This window comes from Apteryx mantelli, chromosome 14, assembly GCF_036417845.1.
Source record: "Apteryx mantelli isolate bAptMan1 chromosome 14, bAptMan1.hap1, whole genome shotgun sequence".
In the NCBI taxonomy this organism is placed as follows: Eukaryota; Metazoa; Chordata; class Aves; order Apterygiformes; family Apterygidae; genus Apteryx; species Apteryx mantelli.
In genome coordinates, this window is record NC_089991.1 from 6,691,386 (window position 1) to 6,712,856 (window position 21,471).

A 21,471-nucleotide genomic window follows, 5' to 3' on the forward strand; every position below is an offset into this window, starting at 1 on the left:
GCAGGCCTCCCCACGCGCCCACCCGCGGGCCGAGGCCTTGGGGGGCGCAGGGCCGCCAGGGCCGCCAGGGCTGCGCGCGGCCTGCGTTGTAGCAGCGCCATCTCGCGAGGCGCCGGCTGCCGGCAGCCCTGGCGGGGCCCCTCCGCCTCCCTCGCCCGGGCGGCGGCCTGGGGCCTGGGGCCCCTTCGCCCCGCTCCTCTGCCCCCCGGCGCCGCTGTGGGACCCTTCCCCGCTGCCCTGCTTCCGCCTCCCGCCCAAGGACGGTGCCTGTTGTTGAGGGAATTGCCGAGGGAAAAGCCTTACAGACAGCTGCCCTTCAACGTAAATGGCTGCCTGTGAATTCATCCAGATCAGAGCAAAGGCCGGGCCTGCAAATTGCAAACTGCGAGCTAAAACTGCTCTAATCTGCAGCCGGAGAGGAGCAGCCAGGGCGTGTGCGAGCGTGTTTCGGCAAGGCCTTGACTTTCTCAGCGCCTCGCTTCGCCGTCCTTCGCCTGGGGATGCAGCGGTTCCCAGTCTCACAGCTCTGCCCCGAGCGCACGTGCCGCCGGCGCAACGGTCTTCCACCCGCGCGGTGCTGCCGCTTCTCTCGCCTGACCCTTTGCCAAGCCAGCTCAGCCGCCGAAGCGGACGAGAGCTGTCCCAGGGAGAGGGGAGCAAAAGCGGGAAGGCTGGCGCAGCGGGCCGAGCGGCGGGTCGGCCCCGCAGCCTGCACGGGAGCAGGGCACAGCCGCTCGGCCGTGGGCGGCAGCGAGGTCGAGGACGGGGAGCGGAGACGTCCCCGCCGGCGGCACCAGGCCTCTCGGCCAACGCAGCGGTCGCGAGGACCTTCGTCCTCGGCCTGGCGCGGGGCTCTGCACTGCGATTTCGGACAGGTCCTTGCGTCCCTGTTAGAGCAGAGCCCATGGATGGGTCTGCGCACCTGCTCGAGGATGGCCCCATCTGCAGACCCTCGGGGCGGCGCGGGCAGGCGATGTCCCACCTCGCTGCCAGCACAGAACCGACCCTTCAGCGTTTTTGGAGCAGCTGTAAGGCGGGCAGAGCGCGTGGGCACAGCGCCGGTGCTTCACCCCGTGTGGCCGCGGCATCTTTAACCGGGCCAAACCTGGCGCTGTTTACCGCGCGGTCGGATCGCGGCCCGATGCGGCGCGGCTTTGATGGATGGCGGTCGCGGAGCGGCAGAGCGATGACAGCATCCCCGGGCGGAGGGGAGGAGCTCGCCTGCCGCCCGAGGTACCCAAGCCCCCCGCCGACGGCCGTGTTCGGGTGGCGATGTGCCGGGCCGCTTGCTGGCGGCAGAGCTAGCGGCAGCGGGTAGCCGGGGCCGGAGCCTGGCTGCTGCGCACGGGGATTTTTCATGGTACTTCGCGTCCGCGGGGCGAGCAGCCGGCTTGCCGCGGCCGCGCTGCTGAATCACTAGCTTCCCGTCTCCGAGCCGTTCTGCAGCCCCGGCGCGCCGAGCGGAGCTGGCGGGCCCCAGGTGGGTAGCGTCCGCGGGCCGGCGCGCGGGGCCGAGAGACGGGGCGCGGGGTGGAAGGTGCAGGCTGAGCCCCGCGCCGCCCCGATGCGGCGGCGGTTGGATGAGCAATCGGGACCTGCGCCGGCATCCGGGGCCGGTGGCTCTGCTTGAGCTCTCTGGGAGGCAATTGCTTACGCTGGTGAAAAAAATGCGAGGACGGGGAATTAACTTTAGGAGATGGAGGGGCGTATGAACATAAAGGCTAATTAAAATCTCAGTGGGTGACTCTGATTTACGGGTGATATGTTTGTCCCTCCCCGGCCTCCGGCTGCTACTCGGCCTTTTACAGTGTTTTACCAAAGCTGCTGGAAAAAGTTATGTTGTTGTTTGTATTGCTGTGACATCTGGGGGCTCCCGGGAAGATGGGGCCCCGCCGTGCTGAAAACTTTAGACAGATGAGTGCTGTGCAGTTATTTTTGTTTGCGTTTAAGCCTTCCCCTGCAGCGGCTGCCAGCTCACACGGCAATGCCGATGCAAGGCAGGAGAGCCAGAAAGGGAAAGGGGCCGGGGGGCTTCGCTGCGCTGGCCGATGAAAATGCAGGGAAGGACATGAAAACAATGTGAAAAATTAATCGCTTCCCAAAAACCCCTCCTTTTGTTCTTACCATCGAAGATAAGACGGTAGGAAGGGAGGAGAGGAAGGCAGGCTTTAGATCATGGTTAAACTATCAGCACATTAATGCAGTTATTTTTGCTCTCTGGACGCGCTGTGAAGTCACTCAGGGCCAAAAGGATCAGTGTTTTGAATGCTGAGCTCCCCTGAAAATCCAGCCCCGCCGCTCCAGAGGAAAGCGGCCCCGAACCCCAGAGCTCAGCACCTCTGAAACCAGCTTCTTGCTGCGAGCGCTCCAAGCGCTTCTCCCGCAGGATGCGTGCTCGCAGGCTGCATCGCGCTGCACGGCAGGGAAACCGAGGCAGCAGCCCGGCGCGCCGAGCCCGCAGTCAAGCTTTCGTTCGGTGCTAGACATGGACCCGCAAGGAGCAAACCAGCGCAGCAAGCTTAGTGCCTTTTATTGGCGGTGGCTCTCGTACGTGTTGTGGCTCGGCAATATTCAAAATCGCACGTGCAGCGGTGGTTACAGGTCTGCTCGGTCTGGTTTACAGTATCACCCGTGGGCGATAGTTAACAACCGTCACAAAGGCATTAACGGACTCCCTCTGGCGCCGCTGATTTGCAGGCCGGTGCCTCGCACAGCGCAGCCGTCGATATGCTCGCGGCCGCCCCTGCTCATCGCTCGCCTCTCTTGCTGCGCCCCGGCCCACAGGTGCTTTCAGACAAATGCCTGCCTTAGGTGTTGCCCAGACGCGGAGCACTTGGCACGAGTAGCACTGCGGGGGAAAAACACCTCCCAGATCTCCCAGTGCTTCTTGCCAGTGCCGAGCAGCAGGGAAGGAGGTGTTTAAAACTCCGGCAAGGGTGTGTTTGCGCTGGGGCAATGCCAGGTGCGGCCGGTCTGTGACCGCGAGGTCGGGGCAGCAGGAGTCGAAGGAGAGGACGCCTGCGAGGGCCAGAGGCATGTGTCACGCCGTGAGAAGCCGCAGGATGTTCAGCCCCACGTAGTGAGCGAGGAAGAAGTGCGAGAGGCCCAGGGCCGCCACCGCGACGAGGACCCAGAGGACTCCGGTGCCGAAGTATATGGGGGCGAGCCTGGCGGGAGAGAGGGAGCGCGCTGAGACCGAAGGCGGCTGCTCCCGCGCGGGAACAGCGCTGTGCTCCCTGGAGAGCCGGGAGAGGGGCGCGTGCAACGGCAGCCCCTGGCTGTCCCCCGTCCCCTGCACGGGGTCCTGCACCCCGCTCCCGCCTGGAGGGAGCGCACACATCCGCATGGGCTCGGAGCAGCACCGCTCTCGCCCTGTATGTGTCTCTCTGGCCCCAGCCGTGTGCCAAGCCCGTACTACGCTTGGGGACGAGCTCTGGCAGGGCTGATTCATTCTGGGGCTCTGAAGCAGCCTGGACACGCAGAGGGTGTCCTGAGCTCCCCCTTCCTACAGCACATGACGTTCCCAAATTAGAAACTCCAGGGGCTACAGCTTACTCAAGCAGGTCTTTACCTTTCCGAAGACGATGCCCTGTATCCCATAAAGTAGCAGTAGCGAGAGCAGAGATAGACTAGACCCAAAGCTGCAGCCAGACCTGCAATTGAGACGAGAAATCACAGTGACCAAATCCAATGGCTTTTTAGAGCTACTGTAAGCCAAGCAGGTGGCCCAACAGTGGAGCTGGAGAGGCTTTGCGTCCTCCGGCTCTACAGTCCCATCAGAGACAGAATTACCACCTAGTTTAGCGTTCAGAAGGCGAGCAGGTCCCGTGGACCGTGCCAACACTGCTGACACGCTAAGGGGAACAGATCCAGCGTCAAACCAGGTAACGGGCCATTCTCACCTTGATGGAAGAAGAGGCCAGCCTGCCACAGCAGTGCCAGGAAAATGGGAAAATACTCAGAGGAATTCACCCTGGCAGGAAAGAGGAAGATTTTTAACAAGGGAAAAGAGGAAGATCTTTCTTTCTTGCCTCCCCTAGCAGTTTCCAGAGGCTGTAAACTGTTGCATTTAAGAGATGATGCCTCCACAGAAAGCCTCCAGGCTTTCACCTTTTCCCACAGTTCCCATCTCATCTTTATTTGCAGGAATTAAACAGTGGGAGGAACTGGGTCTCCAGGTCCAGTCCCTGACTGCAGGAAGTCAAGTAACAGATGCCCAGGTCAGACCGCACTGAACGGCTCCATGGACCAGCCCCACCACCGCTCCCCGTGTGCTGCAGCTTAAACCCAGCAGTACAAGCCACGAAATCTCAATCATAAATGCCAGGGATGAAGTGCTGGAGAGATGGCAGGGGCCCAAAGCTCCGGGTGCTAGAGGAGCGGGTCCTGCCATGAGGGACTTGGAGCAGCCTGAGGCCCTGAGACTGGGTCTCCGTGTTAAGGTCAGCAACAACCAGCCCATGTACGCAATCAGGAGAAGGTGCAGCTTATACAGATAAGGCCATAGCAGCTTGGGCTTCATGCAGGAGTGCGAGGGAGCCCTTAGCTGGTAGGACAGTCTGTACGGCTGTGCCCTGTCCCCCCAAAGGCAAAGGCAATGGACATGAGACCAGGCTGAGAGTGTCTAGGCTGGCAAAGGAGCAGAGAAGGTGATGGCTAGGTGGATCCTGATCCTGGTCCCCTGTTCTTTTTGTGCTGCTCAGATAAAGCAAAAGTGGAAACTTCCTCCCTCTCTGCCCCCCTCCGCAGCCGCATCTGTGGCACAGAAGTCACCGCAGGGATGCCAGATTCCAGCAATTCCTTCCCCGCCCCAGCTGAGAGCTCCCCAGGAGCTTGTACGTACGTGTGAGTGGAGCTGAGAGCAGTCCTGAAGCTGCCCGAGGCTTTGACAGCACTTGCCTAAAACCAGCCTAAGACTCAGGTACCAATAATTCTATCCTTCGCAGCCCTTCTCCCCACAGCAGACATTTCTGGTGTGGTTTCTATCAGCAATGGCCAGTGTCTTTAGGACTCCTGAGCCAACACAGTCCCAACGCTGGCTCTGACATTCATTACTATAACCCTGAGGGAAGTGGGTAACTGCTGAATTACTCCAACCAGAAATGAATGGCAATGCAGGGGAGGTTACACATGAGGTCTAAAACCCATCTTATAAGAGAAGTTTCTTACTGTGCTCGAAAGATCCTCTCAAATTCAGGTGGGCCTGAGATCTTCGGAGGAGAAATGCCAAACATCCGCCTGGCATAGATCACCTGCAGGAAGAAGTAGGCTGCAGCGAAAGAGAGAAAAAAAGCATGGATCAGTCATCTGGCTGGGCTTGGCGGGACCAGAAGCCTGTCAGGGATAGAGGCGGATGATGCAGCCCCCCCTTTTAACTTTGCACCCCTGTGTGGCAGAGAAAGCTGGGTAAATATCCCAGAGACGTTTCAGACACGGAAAAGGAATGACCCTGTGACAGTCAAGCAAGGATAGTGCAGTCGTGTACCATCAGCAGATATCTGGTTTCTCGCTTGCATAATTAACAGGTTGGCTATTATCGACAGAAACTGTTATACAGTTCAGATGCACTTTGTTGCTGACAGTTTTAGCTTTTTAAAAGTCTTTAATTTTTTCTCTTCTAAATCCTGATAGCTGAGTAGGGAACTGATGGCTCAGAGAAGCCACCCAGATACCCAATTACGCAGCCATGCAATGTGGAACCGTGGCTGAGAGCTGTTCCCTGAGACCCGCGGCATCCTGCTGCTCCCCCTTCCAGAGCTGCAGTGCTCTTTTTATTCTGAAGTCTACATGAACCTCGGGAACCGCTGTGAGCCTCTTTATCAAACAATGAAATACTACGTGTTGCCAGAGGAGAAGATCTACCAAGAAATTTCTAAACTGAGAAAGGATGTTAGTTCAGAGGAAGGACATCTATAAGACTGGTCCAATGACTCATTCTGTTGAATTTCAAAAACGAGAGTAATTATCAGGCCACTGTCTGAAAAGTAGGGCAGTAGCAGTGCAACAGCAGAAATGAAGTGCGGAGGTGAAAGGCAATCAGTGGACATAAGGTAGCTTGACCCAGCCAGTGCTAGGGCATGTGCATAGGATGGTCCCTACCTTGCTCCAGGACGCCCAGAACCGTCACAGCAGCCAGCAGATGAATCTGATCCAGCATATTGCCTCTTCCCAGAAAACCTGATTTCCCGATCAGAAGCTCCTCTGGTCAGCTTTAGGCTTTGCTGATGTGGCAGGCAGTGGCAGCAGCCGGCAGCAAAGGTTTGCTCTAATCGAACAGGAAAGATTTGCCTGTGGTGCAGAAAACCAGGAGGGCTCTGCCTTGCCTGCTACCCTAAGCACAATGGCAACGTGGAGCGACAGAGAGGGCTTATGTAGTATTTCTGTTCCCACCCTCTTTTCTCCAGGAATATGTTATGAGGAAATGGGAAAGCCCATAGAGAACTAACATGAGAGATAAGAGAGGGGAACTAACAGCTGCATGGGGGAACAAATTTCAACAGCCCAGCAATCCACTCCCGCTGCAGCATCTGGTTTAAAACCGCTCCTAGTGAGCTCCACGGCATGTCTTTCTTGCCAATGTTGCGTGGGAAACCGCAGCCCCGCTCGGGCTGTTCTGCACACGCACGTTTCCCAAACCGCCCGAGTGTCAGGGATCACAGCGTTTCGCTGAACGTCGCTCCGCGCCAGGACTCTCGGCAGCGCGGGCTGAGCACTGAGCGAGACTTGCTGCCATCGCGCAGAAACAGCAGCGATGAAAGCCCCCAAATGAAAGTGCCGCTGCAATTGGAAGACAGGACGTGAAAAAGTATAAAAGCTAGAGATCTGTCTTGCACCGTTCTGCTTTATTTGGGGATGAGAGCTGCAGAACCGCGGTCAAAGACACCGAGAGGCTTTCGGAGGCAGCGCTCCTGCCAGAAAGGCTGGGAGCTGTGCATGTGAGTCTTCTGGCCAGTCCTCAGCCAAAATAACTCTCACAGCAAACAGCAGCGAGACTTTTGCGCAGGTAAAAACCTGCAGAATTTATCAGGATACAGCAAAAAGACAGTGGCGCCTTCACATGTGAATGTCGGGAGTAACCTGCTGCATTAATGTCCATCTGACAAGGCAAATCTGGGCAGCCACGAGTGGTCAGGCTCCCTGCTGGGTTTCCTTCCTCCCGGTTCATTGAAGAATTTTCTCTTCAGCCCGGGGGAAAATGAAAGCAGGTTAAGACAAAGGGATCATTAAACTCCTTTAGTACAGAAAACAATACCAGCCTCAAGCAGTTTACAGAAATTATATGGTGGATCTGGTGTTTTTGATAGACTTTCTAAGAAACAAGAAGCTGGTTCCCTTTTTGCCTCCCTACAAGGGAGAAAGACAATCAAAGAGGCTGTAACAACGTCCCCGCTTGGTATTTCTCCAAATACCAAACACGGATGCCACCATTTTTCAAGCATCACATGTAAGATTAATAGTTTCATATCAGAACCGATCCTTTTCCATTCCAGCAACTGCTTAGAAATATGAGGAACATTGTGTTTTGTTTTCTCCAGCTTGGCCGTCACAGAAACAAAGGACTTTCCTGTGTCCATGTTAAAAGGGCAGAGGTCTCCCAGTGCTTAATGAAGTTTGTTTTTCCCTCAGCTCCTTGACTGATTAGAGCCTGCTAGCAAAAAAAAAAAAGATATATAGATATAGATATAGATATAGATATATAGGGCAAAACAACTGAACAAAAAAGACCCGTGCTTACACCTCAGTCAGACTACAGCGCAGCAGGGCCTGAGTCAACAGCGTCCGACGTGTAAGGAAAGCCTGGCCTGGAGGGGTTTGAAGGCTCACCTAGAGCATTCCCACTTCCCAAGGCATCCGCCGGTACACAACGCTTCTCGTGTTGTCCAGTCTAGGCTAACTACAGCAAGGCTAAGTAGAAACCTGAATGAATAAACACAGCTATCACGCTCTCTTCTCCTCATCCCTGCCCCGTAAGCGTAATTTTTCAGGCTGCTTTACGCGACCATGTGGCCACTCGGATCGAGGTGTTGATCCGCCACAAAACCAACCGGGCGACAGGAAAAGTAGGGTTTGCAGCTGGCTCGGCGAGCCGAACATCCGCCCTGCCGCCGCGGCCGTAGGCTCTGCGGCAGGAAAGGGGCAGGAAGGTGAAGCCGGGTTGGGGCGAAGGGAAACGAAGCGTCACCGCTGCCGTCAGCTGCCTGCCGTGATGCCACAACAAGCACACTGCGAAATCATCGCCCCTTCCGGAGACGTCGCTGGAGGCATTTCTCTCGGTGGCCCGCTGCTGGCATCGCTCTGCCGCCTCCTCCTCCTGCAACCACTTGTCCTTGCTGCCTCCTAATCGCGACCGTAGGGCTGCAGCGTGAGCTGGGTTGCGGCACTAATCTGGATTAAAAATGATCTTTGCAAGAAAAACGAGCAGCCGCGGGGTTTGCAGTGCCTCCGAGCAGCAGAGGGGAAGGAAAAGGCGGCAGCAGCCCAGAGTCCGGCGACATTACGGCCTGGACTTTGTTAGCCGAAGAGGAAACATTTTGCGTCGGAGCAGCTTACCCTTCAGCTGGGAAGCGGGGAGGCTCCTTGTCCTTCCAAATGTGTTGTAAAAACAGACAGATATTTGCTAAGCTTTTCACGGTTAGCACTTGTGCCTCCTTTCCCTTCTAATCCCTTTGCAGCCACTGAGGACAAAGTTGTGATAGTGGAACCGCAGTTGGGAACAGTTAGCGTTTTTCTAAAAGCCACATAGGAAAAAAAAAAAGATTTTTTTAGTTCAAAAGAATTAAAAGGCACATAGGAGAAAAGTTTGGGGTTTTTTTTTTAGTTCAAAAGAATTTAAAAGGGCTCAGCCCACAGCACCTCGGTCTGGACAACTACCAGCTCCTAGGGGCTGGAGCAGTGAGGATGCCAAACCCTGCGTCTGTTCCCTTTGGCAGCGGGACTTTCTTGTAAGTCAGACCAATGCGTGTTCTTGGAATTCGTGGATTTTGCAGCTGGAAGAGAAGGGACAGAGAGGCTAAAAATGTGGCAAGAAGACAGCTATCCATGATTTCATCCCTCACCACCACGAAGCCAGCTGTGTTTGGCAGTTCCTAGGAAAGGGGGACAGCTGTTGGCAATTTTGGCTCTGCTGCTCCCACCGCGCTCCCAGGACGGTGCGAGCTGGCTCGGGCCTCCCGGACGCTGCGGCTCTGACGTGAGCCCTGGCTTCTCTGTGCTTGGCAATGGCCTTAAAAACTTTGCAGGAGAAGAGCTGCCACGGGCTGTCTCCCTAGCACACTGCTCCGTACAGAGGATCCTCCTTCCAGAAAGTAAAATAGCAGATGGTTGGTTTTGTCAGCAACATCCAGGCTGAGAAAGGCATCGTGCGTAGTATCACTTGGTGTAGAAACTCCGTATGTATTGGAGATGTGTGTTAGCCTGTTGATCTAGACTGACGTAAACCAGATATTCCTGAGATTTCCTGATCTGTGGCATAGCAAAGAGGTCACATAAATAAGCTACGTTCCCAAATGATTACTCATAGCAAAAATTTTAAGGGCCAAAACAATCTTTCATGAGCTGCTTTAACCCTCTGCTTGGATGTTGCCGCTGCCTGAAACAAGACCACGATCAGTCACTCCCGCTGATACTTCTTCATCTCATTGAGACGTGAGGTGCTTCTGCAGTGACGGTGGGAAGCTTCGCTTTAAAGATAAAATGGGAAAAACTTTCAAAGCTGTTGTTTTAAAAACAACAGAGAAAGCCGAGGCTTTGGGAAATTATAGAGATGAGTATACTATTTAGGGAAAACTTGGAGAAATTTCGTAAGCCTTCCTCCTAAAGGAGTTTGGTGTCCTTTATCTGTGTACATATTAAATCTGGCTAGAGGGGATGTCAGTATAAAAGCAATGCCAGAATGCTCCCATCAGTTCATCATCAAAAGGCATTCACACATGTGAATGAATGATAACGGTTCTTTTATGGCTAACATCTGTTAAAAATATTAAAACAGACAAACAAATTTAAACCTTCTCTTTGGCCTGCCTTGTCTCATAATATTGTTACACGGAGCCACTCCTTACCATGTGTTTTGCCAATTTTCCTATTCCCTTTTCAGCAGAAATGCCAGAAATAGCAAATAAACAAAAGAAAAAACAACGCCGAAAGGGCAACCGCACTTCTGGCTAGCTAGAGCAGGGACGAATCTCTGGAGCGATAAGTGCACAGGGCAGGAAGGGGGAGGATTTCCCTTACCGAGGGACAGTCGGGCCTTTCAGACAGCTTTGGCAGCTCTGATGTTAACGCACACTTAGCATTATCCTATAATGATACAGAATGAAATTACAAAGCTACGGGCCGCATCGAAATAAATCAAAGGCTCTGGAGTGCAGCTTCCCTTCCCCTGAATTAGAGGGGTGGCGAAATAGGGCTGTTTCGGTGCGTTATCTCGCCGGGGCCGGAAAGCCGGATGCCAGCGGTCCCTCGTGTCATGAGATACAGCCGGGCAGGAGGTCAGCCGGGGCCGAGCGAGGGCAGCTTGAGGAAGACGTGCTTTAGGAAGGAGCCTGGCGTTCACGACAGGTCTGCTGTGAGCGGAGGAGCCCTTGCGTTGCCCGCGGGGGGGAATTCGCCTGAACGCGGGAGGTGTTGCCACACAGCGCTGTAACCGCAGCGCCGCGCGGCAGGCGGCAGGGCGGTGGTCACAACAGCCAGCTTTTCATGCCGGAATCCTCTCCCAGATGGTGCCAGAGGAAAGGAGAAGTTTCAGGGAGGGAGAAGAAGAGGTGGGTTTTGCTGGGATGTGCAGGAGGAGGAGGAGCGCTGTGCGGACGGGGGCTGCCGGTGGCCTCTTGCCCCGGCCGGGGCTGGGCTGCCGGTGCCCGAGGCCGGCTCTGATATGGGCACCTGTACCGGGATCACGCTGCTGGGAAAAGAGTGGTGCGGGGAAGAGCTGCAACCCCCCACCCCCACCCCGGAGGCTCCCTTCCAGGCAGGAGCTGCATTTGGGCTCAAGCCCTCGCCCTCGGTCCTTGCCGCAGCACGGCGTTTCCAGCCACCGGCACGGACGAGGCCCACGGAGGAGCTCCCGCCGTGAACGACACGATGCTGAGCGAAGAAGACGTTGGGTGCTGCACATCGGGGGTGCGAGTGCTTTGCTTTTTCCTTAGCTGACGGGTCGTAAACACAGTGCAAGCAGCGCAGAGGGGCTGCCTGGGTTGTGCAAACAGCCGAGCCCAGGGAAACCGGAGCAGGGCATTGCCCCCTCTCCCGCTTCCGATGGAGAGCTTAAACAGAGCCGGTCTCCAGCTCTCCGGCTGGCGTACGGTCGGGGCAGGCAGCAGTCAAGCATCACGCGGGCGAGATGGCAAGCTCGGGAGCGGACGAGTTTCTGGTTACTGCCTATTCCTTCTCGCCGCCTTTGTTTCTGAGCGCTCGGTCTGAGCCTGGCCGCGGTCGAGCTGACTTGGGCGTACTCGATAGGTCTGGCAGAGAGCCGGCTGGCCGCGGTTAGCCGCGTGTCCCCGCTCCGAGTACTGTCCTCGGGGAGCGGCACCGCGCGAGCGTGACTCCTCCACCCTGACGGCAAACCAGCCGAGCCCAGGCAGCTGACTTGGCTTTGCTGTCTAGCAGTAAGGGGAAACAAATCCTGCCCCAAGTGTCTCAAGTTGGGGGCAACATTTAAGATACCAGAAGCCAAGGCTCGCTCTGGAGCCTTTCCCTTTCTGTCTGTGCTCCCGGCCTGCAAAGTGAGTCTGCCAATATTCCTGAAGGGCTTTTTGAGGAGCTGGAACAACCCCAGAGGTGCCGCTTGCATTGGGTGCAAATATTGGCATCGTTCTTCCTTCCAGCACTGGCCTCGGGCAGCTGGCGTCGTTTCTGAGCGACTGCGGCTTCTCCAGCCCCCGGCAGTGTTGGCTCGCAGACGCCAGTGCAAGCCCAGGACCTGGCAGGTAGAGTCTCGTGTCCCAGGGATCCAGGACTTCAGGGGGGCTGTAAGCTAGAAAATTTTGCTCTTCCCAGAGGCAAGGAAGGCCTTTGAGAACAGCTAATGAGCTCATCAAGAAGAGACAGCTTTTGCAAAAGGTGAGAAACTGCTGCTGGCAGGCATGGAGTGGTGACCGATCACATCCTGGGCCAAAGGAACTGCTTTAAAAACAGCTGGGCTTATTTTTAGGGTGTGAAATGGTTGCATGATGCAATTGTGTAAAAGAATAGAACAGCCAGAAACACTGCTAAATACCAAACTTGCCTGCATACTCTTGCTTTTAACCACGCGGAGGCTGAAAGAGCAGTTCAAGTGATGTGACAGTGCAAGGCTATCTGCCTTCCCACAACCTAGAGATGTGAGGGATAGCACCTATAAATGCTCTGACAAGAAGAGGGTTCAGCAAATGACTTTGGGCAGCTATTCAAGCTCCCGATTACAACTGCACTATCTGTACCCTGGAGTTCTGCTAGAGAAAAGGGAGAAATAACACAGTAATTTGAGGATTTCTTGTAGATCTTACCACAAGTAGACCTTCACTGCTTCTAGTTTTCTGACATGGTTTCACAGACCTCTTCCAGCAAGATGCATTCAATGTTTGCCCATACATTTTAGGCAGACTTTCACCACCACGCTGGGGATTTGGACAGGTAGGGGAATAGCAGAACCGGAAAGCATCCAGCAATATGCTGTCGTGGGAAGCTACCAGCCTCTCCAAGTCAGTTCCTTCCCTGAGACCACCAATCCCTACACCCTCAGAAGTGCCACAGTTGAGTGTAGTAAACTGAGGAGTTTACCTTGCCCTATCCTATTGCTGGTGGAGTTATGCTGCATGCTGTTAGCAACTTCAGCTGTGTTAAATGGTCTTTGCTCAAATGCCCGTGCATTGGCTGCCTGAGCCAAGGAGACAAAAGGCGGATTTGATCGGGATTCCAAGAACTGCAATTGCTACTTCCCCTCTGTTAATATCAGTGTGCCAATCCGGGAAATGTTTTGAGAAATTCTTGCTTCCTTGCTGATAGGTATCCTTCGCAAGCCATCATGCTTTCAAAACCTTGTCTGCAAAACATGTAGACGTGCTCTTTTTGATTTGCGTGTGTGATGGCAATCAGTAAGATGGAGAGTACTGGGGCGTGGATCCCCCTGCCCACACCATCGCACTTGAGGAATCCCATTCTCCAGAATCCAGAATCTCCACGTTGCACAGGATTGCAATGCTGTCTGATAAATTTGCATGTCTTGATGTCAGCCACTTCCATTACCAAAATTTTCAGTGCCAAAATTATTGCTCAATGCCTACTGCTGTCCAGGCTTCTGACTGCAAAGATAGCATTCACCCCTACTTCTGTACGACCAGAGTTGTTTTTATCTGGGGTCTGGCATGGCAAAGAAGTCAAACCCAGCACACAACTCCAGGAGCTTGCTCTTGCGTATTTGAAAGCTCTGACATTAGAGCTGGTCATCACAGTTTTACATCGCAATCTAGTCCTTTTGTTTAGCATCTGCAGAGATCCCAAACTAGTGCTACACTCTAAAGTTTTAGTGATTACATGTAACAGCTTGTTCACTTTAGTCTCTGTCTGGGTCTACTCATGCAGAATAACCTTCCTAAATTTTTGGCCGTTGCTATAGTTCTGCAAATACCAAAGAATAATTTGCCCTGCCCTTTAAGTGGACAAAAGAGCTCCAGTATCTGTGGGACAACTAAGCTTTTGGCAACAGGAGTAACAGCACTAGAAATGAAAAACAAAAAGTACATTAGAATAGAAAAGGATTTAGAGAAACTCAATTTCAGATTCCTACAACTGCTGAAGAGGAGCAATGGTGTCTCACAAGCTATTTCAAAAATCTTTCACTAAGCCACATGCCACAAGAAGAAAATTAACATTGCTCTTACCTACATGACTGCTCATCATTTGCTGATATAACACTACAAAGATATTGCCTGGGCAAAGGGAACTAAATAGGATTTTAATTCATTGACATCACCAAACCAGTAATTGCTTGCTGTTAGAACAGCCTGTCTGCCAAAATTTCCAGTGCAGACAAGACTAAAAGTGATAGGAGTTGTGAAGCAACCAGAGAGCTTCTGGGGCTCTCTACAACCAGCCAAGCAAGCAGGTTCTCTTCTGAGCTAGTCACCTGTAGCAGTGGAAATGGGCAAGAGGACAGTCTACAACTTGAACCTCTATCTGGAAAAGCATTTTAGGAGGCCACACTCTTCATCTGTTGTATCTGAGAGTTTAAATCGAAGTAGAGAAAACAATTCTCAGTGGTTGGGCAGCCCTTCCTGAATCCAGCTTGGTCCTCTGTAGAACAGCTACAGCTCTCGGTCCAAGCTGCCTTTCCACAAGGTGTATCTGGAGTGGAACATGGATGTCCACCTCCAAAGGGGTTTATTGTACACTAGCTTTAAGGATCAGTCTCACCTTTCATATAAAGAAATACCAAGAGACAATGCTGCAAGGAAAATTCTCCCTTTTTCAAGCAGTTTTCAATCTACAGCTGTCAAACAGTCAGTAAGATCCTTACAGAGTTATCCTTAATTCCATTCTTTTGTGAGAAGTTTTATTAGGACACTACCAGTGTATAATTCTTAACTTCTGTCACAGAAGGAAGTGGTTATTCAGGAAGATACAATTCAGTCCATTGGAAAGGAACTTTTCAGGGGACCAGTGTTTAGGTTATTACTAAAGCAAACAGGAAAATCTTCTGCTATAATTTCTAACAGATTCAATATTTACAATAGATTAACACGGCCAGCTACTATTTGCTGAACACTTATTTCTTTGCCACTGATAATGAGTTCATATTCCTTCCAAAGGCCTCATGATCAACCCTTTTAATATTTAACATTTTTATGCTACTAAACTTCTTTACCATATATATAGCCTTTCTTAACCCAACATGTGTTTTTTTAACATCATACATATATATACACATATACATATACATAAAATATGTATATAAAATCAAAAAATCCATGAAGATATGTAAAGCAGACCCTGGTCTGGTAATTAGTTTCTAACAATTAGTGAACGATTAGGAACAAGTTTCATTTAATAAGGAGATTTTGCTGAGTTTGCCTCACATCTACATCTTTATATTCAGAAAGGGAGGAGGATCTATCTGATTCTCTTTGCTGTCTTGTAAAAGGGTAGCAGAAAACAACCTCTAACAAAAATCTAGCTAGCATTACAGAGAGCTTGCAGCTCAGCCTGCTTGTACTTTGGATATAGATTGTTCAGCAGCAATAAGAGGAAAAGCCCTTGGCACTGAGCTGATGGACAGGTAAAAACTTACCTTTTATCAGGACAAAGTCAAATAGTAAAATGTCCCAAAATATCAAAGGAAGATAATGATACATTTTTATAAACTAAGTCAGTGACTGATTCAAGTTCCACATATTGTAAAAATCCCACTTGTAAAAAGGAGAGGCTAAAGGGGAAACAGATAGAATAAATAAAAGGAATAAACTGGAAGGGTAAAACAAAAATAGTGAGCTTATCTGCTGCTTCACTGGCCTGTTATAATCCACAGTTTCTAGGAAGGCAAACAAGGGGGGCAGATCAGCTGCAAGCCTGTTCGTCTTGGCATGGTTCACATGCTCCAAAAGAACTCCAGCTCCTAGCTAGCCTCGTTTCTTTGTGGAAAACTAAACCAAAGGAGCATAAATCACCACCATATTTTGGACTCGGGAATTTGCGTTTGAGAACAGCAACATTCCCTGAGGCACAGCTGATATTTTTAATTCAGTCTTAATCAGACCTGTCTTTTCATTCCTCCTCATTCTTTAGCATTTCCATTGAGCTATGTAGCAGCTTGCCTTTATAATTTGATCTATCTTTCAGTTATAACACTCACCCCGCGTTTAATTCAAGCCTTGAGTGATAAGATCTAACTCTAAGCTATTTCACTTGAAAAAGAGAGCAAAGGCTGTCATGTTCCCCTTGTGTAACCTAACCGTTCCTTTCGCTCCTCTGCCAAGCAGACATTTTTTGTAACTGATTGTAGGCTATTTTCACTTTCCTATCAGCATATATATCAAAGGAGGCTTCTCATTCCCCAAATTCTGTTTGCTTTTTTAATAGCCAACCAGTTCTGAAATCAATCCCCACCTCCACGCTCCCTTGGGGTTTCTACATGAGAAAGCTTCTGTGTCTTTTAAATCTGTAGAGAATACTACAAGGTTTGTTTCACTTACACATAGCTACAGTGCTGCTTTTAAATCCGTGACTCACCCTTTTCCCTGGAAACATTATTAAAACAGCCTTGTTACATTTATGCTTTCTTAACAACTTCCAGTTTCTCAGCCTGCTGCACTGAAAACACGGGTTATTCTAACCTCAGGACGGCAAAGAATAGCAAGAACAGCACACCCTTTGGATCACGTTAATCACTCCTCTTACTTCGAACCGGAAGGAAATCCAGCGGATTCCAGACTCGCATTTACATCTTCTTTGGTTCATATACTCTTGCCTAAATCTGCTTTAAAAAGGTTCTTTGATTTCTGAAATAACGGTAAGCATCATTTCCTTTCTTCTCCCCATAAACGAACAGCAGTGGCAGCAGGACACGAACTCTGTAGACAGACCGAGAGGAAGGGCTGTACCGTTCCCTGGATGTGAGTCAGGATGAACAGAGATGTCCAGTGTTAATAAAGGGAGAAACCAATCACTAGCCACCTCGTCTCCACTTCGCAGTGCACAAGCAGCTCCAAAGCAGACCTCCAGGCTGACGTAGGTACTCGCCTGTGCTGTGGACAGCCTTGGCCTTCTCCACCTGGCCCATCTGCCCTTGCAGGGATATTGCCTGATCCTCAACAGGCGAACAGGTTGGTCTGCTGCTCTGCTTTGAAGGATCCAGATACTATCTGTCAGAAAGAGTTTTCAGATGTCTACAAAGACAATAACGGATCCCAAGGCTGGGTCTCCGGTTCACCCTGGGCTTCAGGGAGCTCCTGGGACCAAGTACAATATAAACATAGATATTCTCGTGGAAGAACTGGCCAGTTCCTCTCCATAGTGCACGCCTTTTCCCCATTACCAGATGCTTCTACACGCAGCACCAAGGGCTCAGACTGACATGAGTACTAGTGAACCAGAGGAAATCTTCCTCCGTAATCACTGAAATCATGGAGCAATGCATGCAGCATGGTAATGCTATCTTGGGTTTGGCTGCTGCAGCAATGCAAGAAAACGCAGAGGATTCCCACAGAAAATTCAGGCAGATCACAAGGTTAGACCTGCTGAGGTTGCCTTCGCTGGATACAAGCCCACGCAACGGGCTGGAAGTAGGCGCTAACTGCAGCCCTCCTCTCGGTCCTGCTGCTGCGTCCATGCGGACTTAGCTGCTTTCCCCGGCTGGAGCACGGCTTGGCAGCCCTCTGCTCCGACTGAGACAAAAGTCCTTGGGAAACATTTTGTTGCTTCTAGATTTCACAGGACAGGCAGCCGAGGGACCACCTCCGGACCCGGCAGCTAATCCTTTCCGAGGAGATTACTCTCACAAATACAAGAAGCAGCAAATCCCATAAAGCCTTCACTCCTGGCTGCTTTGTTCCCAGCAACCAGGGAGGGAAATCTGTTCCCCATTCCTAATCAGCTAACGCCGGGCAGCCGTAGCAAGCAATAACTTCCAAAGCATCTGCACTTTACTCACCAGAGACACAGTGCTGTTTGCAAAGATCTGCGAGCCCCTGTGACCCCTACGCCCTGGAGGGGCAGAGAAATGTCGGTGGCATGTCTCATCCCCAGAGGCAAAGGGAGAATTGGACCATTAGAAAATAGAACTACGGGGCTTGTTTATTCCCAGTCTTCTTTTCCTGCACAGAATGGAGCCTTATTCTGCAGAAAACATCAGGAAGTTCAATAAGAAATTGAAATCCTCCCGCAGGGAGGGAAGGGCCAGGTGACGCCAAGAAGGGCGAGAGACCGGGCCCAAAACCACCCAGCCAAGCGCAAGCGCTGGGCGCCAGCTAGGGAGCGAAAGCCTCTGCTGGGAAGGAGGTTTTGATGCATTTTTACCACCAGAAGGCAGTGGGGAGCTGCAAATCTGAGCAGCTGGGCCTTCAGCAGGACGCTTCCCCAGGAGAGACATGCGGAGAAGGAAAGCCTTTCGCTCCATTGTGCTGCGCTTTTTTTTTTCTTATTCTGCCTCCTCTTTGCTGTCCTTAAGGAAAGCGCTGGGGATTGCAGCTTACAAAGAGAGTCTTGTTATCACATGATAACCAACAAATATGCAACTGCCCTTTTGGATAATAACCATGTAAGACGAGAAAATAAGAACATCAAATGGGGGAAAGCGGGGATAATATTGAAAATACCAGATGCACAAGCAGCCAAAGGGTGGCAAACGCCTTAGCGGTGCTTTACCTTGTAGGCATTACAGCCTCCCCAGGCGTAATAAGTGCTGCCCTACCTACACAGGGAGGGAATCCCAGCCTGGAACAAACTTGCTGAAGATGTTCTGGCCACTCCTTGGAGCAGAAAGTCTTTGTGCGTGTGCAGGGCGCCTTCCCATCAGGCTCAATTAGGTCAGGGAACACCCCAAATATTGGAACAAAATGCAGACACCACCTGTGGTTGAGAGATTTGAAACGATCCCCGAAAAGACACTTGGGAATGAACAACACTGGCCGGGCTGAGGAGCAGGGTACAAGGGCCAGACAGAGTTGCCAATGGCTGTAGCTTCTGTAGGGACTCTGGCTGGGTTTGTGAGGCTAGTTAAAAGCTGGCACATGAAATGGCTCTTAAGGAGTTTCCATTTATAGGGAAATACTTTCACTTGACTACCAAAAAAATTGAAACTCTAGCTGTGAAATGGACATAAATCCGCAGCACATGCAGACCTGGTCATCTGCTTCATCTGCTGAAACCTTCTTGGGGTGAGCACGCACATGGACCAACCCTTGAGCAGTGATTTCCCAACACTGCTCTTTTTTTTTTTCTTTTTTGTGGCTAAATGAGCAAAGTCACTCTGCCTGAAGTTCTGTCAGTGATGTATGACCTAATGGTTACCGGGCAAAATATGCTTCACAGACTGAGTGCACTTGAAATCCTTGTCGGCTGGTTGCACCACTGTTGCCACACTGCAGTTGTGCTGTGACCCTACCTACGTGCACTGTGCTCTTCCTCCCAGCTCAGGCATGGAGGTGAACAAGCTATTTCTATGAAGGGTTTTTCCCTGGGAGAGCTATTTCTCAGAAGTGAGTCCATCCTCCACAGTACTGACCTACAGAGCTCTAACAGCCAATTTTTGGCAGATTTAATGGTGGCAGTTTAAGAGCCACCTGGGCCATGCAGCAGAAGATACTGTTCTATACCAAGGACACCTGAATGAGACATATGTCCCACCTCAGCCATTCTCATTCACAGTGAAGTATTTTAGCACAAATCTATACTCATCAGCAATTAAATTGGGCTTTAGAGATTCAGTTTCACAAGCAGTTTAAGCTTACCTACATCTGTGTTGCTCCTAAAAAGGACAGTCCTGCTAATCCAGCTGAAATCAAATCAGTTGTGTGCCTGACTCAAGCCGCTAAGCAGCCGTGTGAGTGAACGCACAAAGGAGGGAGGGAGAAGGAGGGCGGAAAGCTGGTAATACAAAGAGAGGGCTCCATATGAAACCACATGTGAGGTCTAAGTGAAAACAGTACGAAAAGCCAAGTGTAAAAAAAGAAGAAAGGTTCAGAAGCCTGTGTTCAGAAGACTAGCCACATCTGCGTTTTTTTTTTCCTTACAAGTAGAGGCTGAGGTTTTGTTGTTCAGACAGGGACAAAGGCCCTCCAAAATGACCAAAATATTTGTCTCCTGTAAGCTCCAGTCTCCTCAGCTCCAGGAGCAGATCCATTGCAAATGGGAGAGTGGAGGCTCTGCACAGGTCACAGAGTTAAGTGCTGCTAATTCTCTGTTTATTGACTTCTGCAAGTCGGGATTAGGACGGGCCAGCGGTGTGAGGGAGCCTTGTGCTGTTTACACGGCACGTGAGGAATGCAGCTGCCCTAGCGCTATTTCTGCCTCTCTTTCAGGAAGGCGACAAGGTAGGGAAGGCGGCCAGCTGCCGAGGGCAATACTGTGCCGCAGTCAGGCCAGTTACCCCAGGGTGGCACGCGGCTCCAAAGGCAGGCTTCCTGCTTTCATTCCTTGGCAGAATCAGTTGGGGATTTTTCTGCCTGTCTCTCCCCTAAATAATAAATCCATTTAACTGCTTTTTTCCCCTGTGATTTTCTACATTTGAGTTGAATTTTGCTTTCCATTAAATAGGCCCAATCAGTCTGTCAAAAGTTAAGACATTTGGAAACTTGACCATTGAGGATTGAAAATGTTTCTGCTTTTCAATAAATGAACGAAAGTTTCCTTGGTGAAAAACTGATTCTAAATAAAAAAAAGCAAGTCTTGAACCAGATCACCTCCTGGCTGGCCAAATGCAAGCTGGTACTGTTTCACAGTGGTATTTTTGTGCTGCTCTGTGGACACCAGTCGCAGAGGAATTAGAAGCGAGAGCACCGCGCGGTTCCCCGCAGCCACTGAGCAGCTGTCGGAGGACAGCTCTCGTCAGCCTCGGCTCCTCTGAAATGAGTGAGCTAAAGCGGAAAGACTCTGTCTCACCACAGCACTGTCATTTGGCCAGACTCCTAATACAAATCACAGTTCCTCTCTGGGTCATGGTTCCCAGTGGAATGATCATGTCGTCCTTTGTAATACAAAGTCTGAGAGTCACTGATGCACTTAGGCCACTAAGGCGATAGTTTGTGATTGCTGCTGGCAGTCTGTAGCTTTACCTGGCTGAGGTATAGTGCTGTCCGCATCCAAAGGGTACGCAGCATTTCCCCAGGGAGGGAACAGCAAAACACAGCTCTCAAGCCACCAGAAGACACCTTAAGTTCAACTCTTGTTGCACATGTAGCAGCTACGGTCAGATAAAAATGCCGTTGAGTTAGGTGTAACACCCTCAGGGAGGACACAGTTCTGGGGACATTCAAAGGACGCTCTCAAGCAAATCCAGCTCTGGTCTATGAAAGAATTTGTGGAAAGGGGCACAGCTGGAACCAAACTGTGCCTAACAACCTGGTGCAATGCCTATGTGAGCTGTAAAAGCTGTGATACAACCTAAGGAAACCATCAGGATCTCCCTATCTTATGTCGAGACCAAATTTGCACCCCTTGTCTTTTCTTGGATACTTCTGAGCTTCTGGGTACCAGAAGTCTTCTGTAAAGCTCCTATTCACAGTGACATTTCCCAGCCTCTTCTGCCCTTATGATATCAGATGGGTTGCTTATCTTCTTCCACTTCCTTACTGTGTCTCCCTGTCTCCTCCCATCCATCTGCTAGTGCTCTGACTCTGGTTCGCTGTTGCTTCTTTTTGCTACTTAACCTCCTCTCCTTATTACAATTAATTTATAACATTTCTTACATTCACTTTTATTACCTTTGAAAATGACAGGATTTTGTTTTTTCTTTTAGACATTTAGGCCCCTCTGTTTTGATAATGGCAGTGTATCTTACCC

The 21,471-nt window shown here is 51.1% G+C and overlaps 1 protein-coding gene across 1 annotated transcript; it reads right to left on the reverse strand.

Annotated features, from left to right (window-relative positions):
• Window positions 1–2,513: 2,513 nt before the first annotated feature.
• LOC106493455 (leukotriene C4 synthase-like) lies at window positions 2,514–6,348 on the reverse strand. Its single transcript, XM_013953504.2, has 5 exons — window positions 6,100–6,348; window positions 5,170–5,269; window positions 3,903–3,973; window positions 3,572–3,653; window positions 2,514–3,167 (listed from the first exon to the last, which is right to left on the reverse strand). Exons 1-5 carry the CDS (start codon window positions 6,155–6,157, stop codon window positions 3,041–3,043), a joined length of 438 nt encoding a protein of 145 aa, XP_013808958.2. The 5' UTR covers window positions 6,158–6,348; the 3' UTR covers window positions 2,514–3,040.
• Between the last annotated feature and the right edge of the window lie 15,123 nt (window positions 6,349–21,471).

Bases quoted from the DNA above. Each gene is read 5' to 3' on its own strand.
- LOC106493455 (XM_013953504.2), bottom strand. From the start codon at position 6,157: ATGCTGGATCAGATTCATCTGCTGGCTGCTGTGACGGTTCTGGGCGTC. The intron at 5,270-6,099 runs GTAGGGACCATC...CTTTCGCTGCAG, and splicing joins TCTGGGCGTCCTGGAGCAAG to CCTACTTCTTCCTGCAGGTG. The intron at 3,654-3,902 runs GTGAGAATGGCC...TCTCAATTGCAG, and splicing joins TGGCCTCTTCTTCCATCAAG to GTCTGGCTGCAGCTTTGGGT.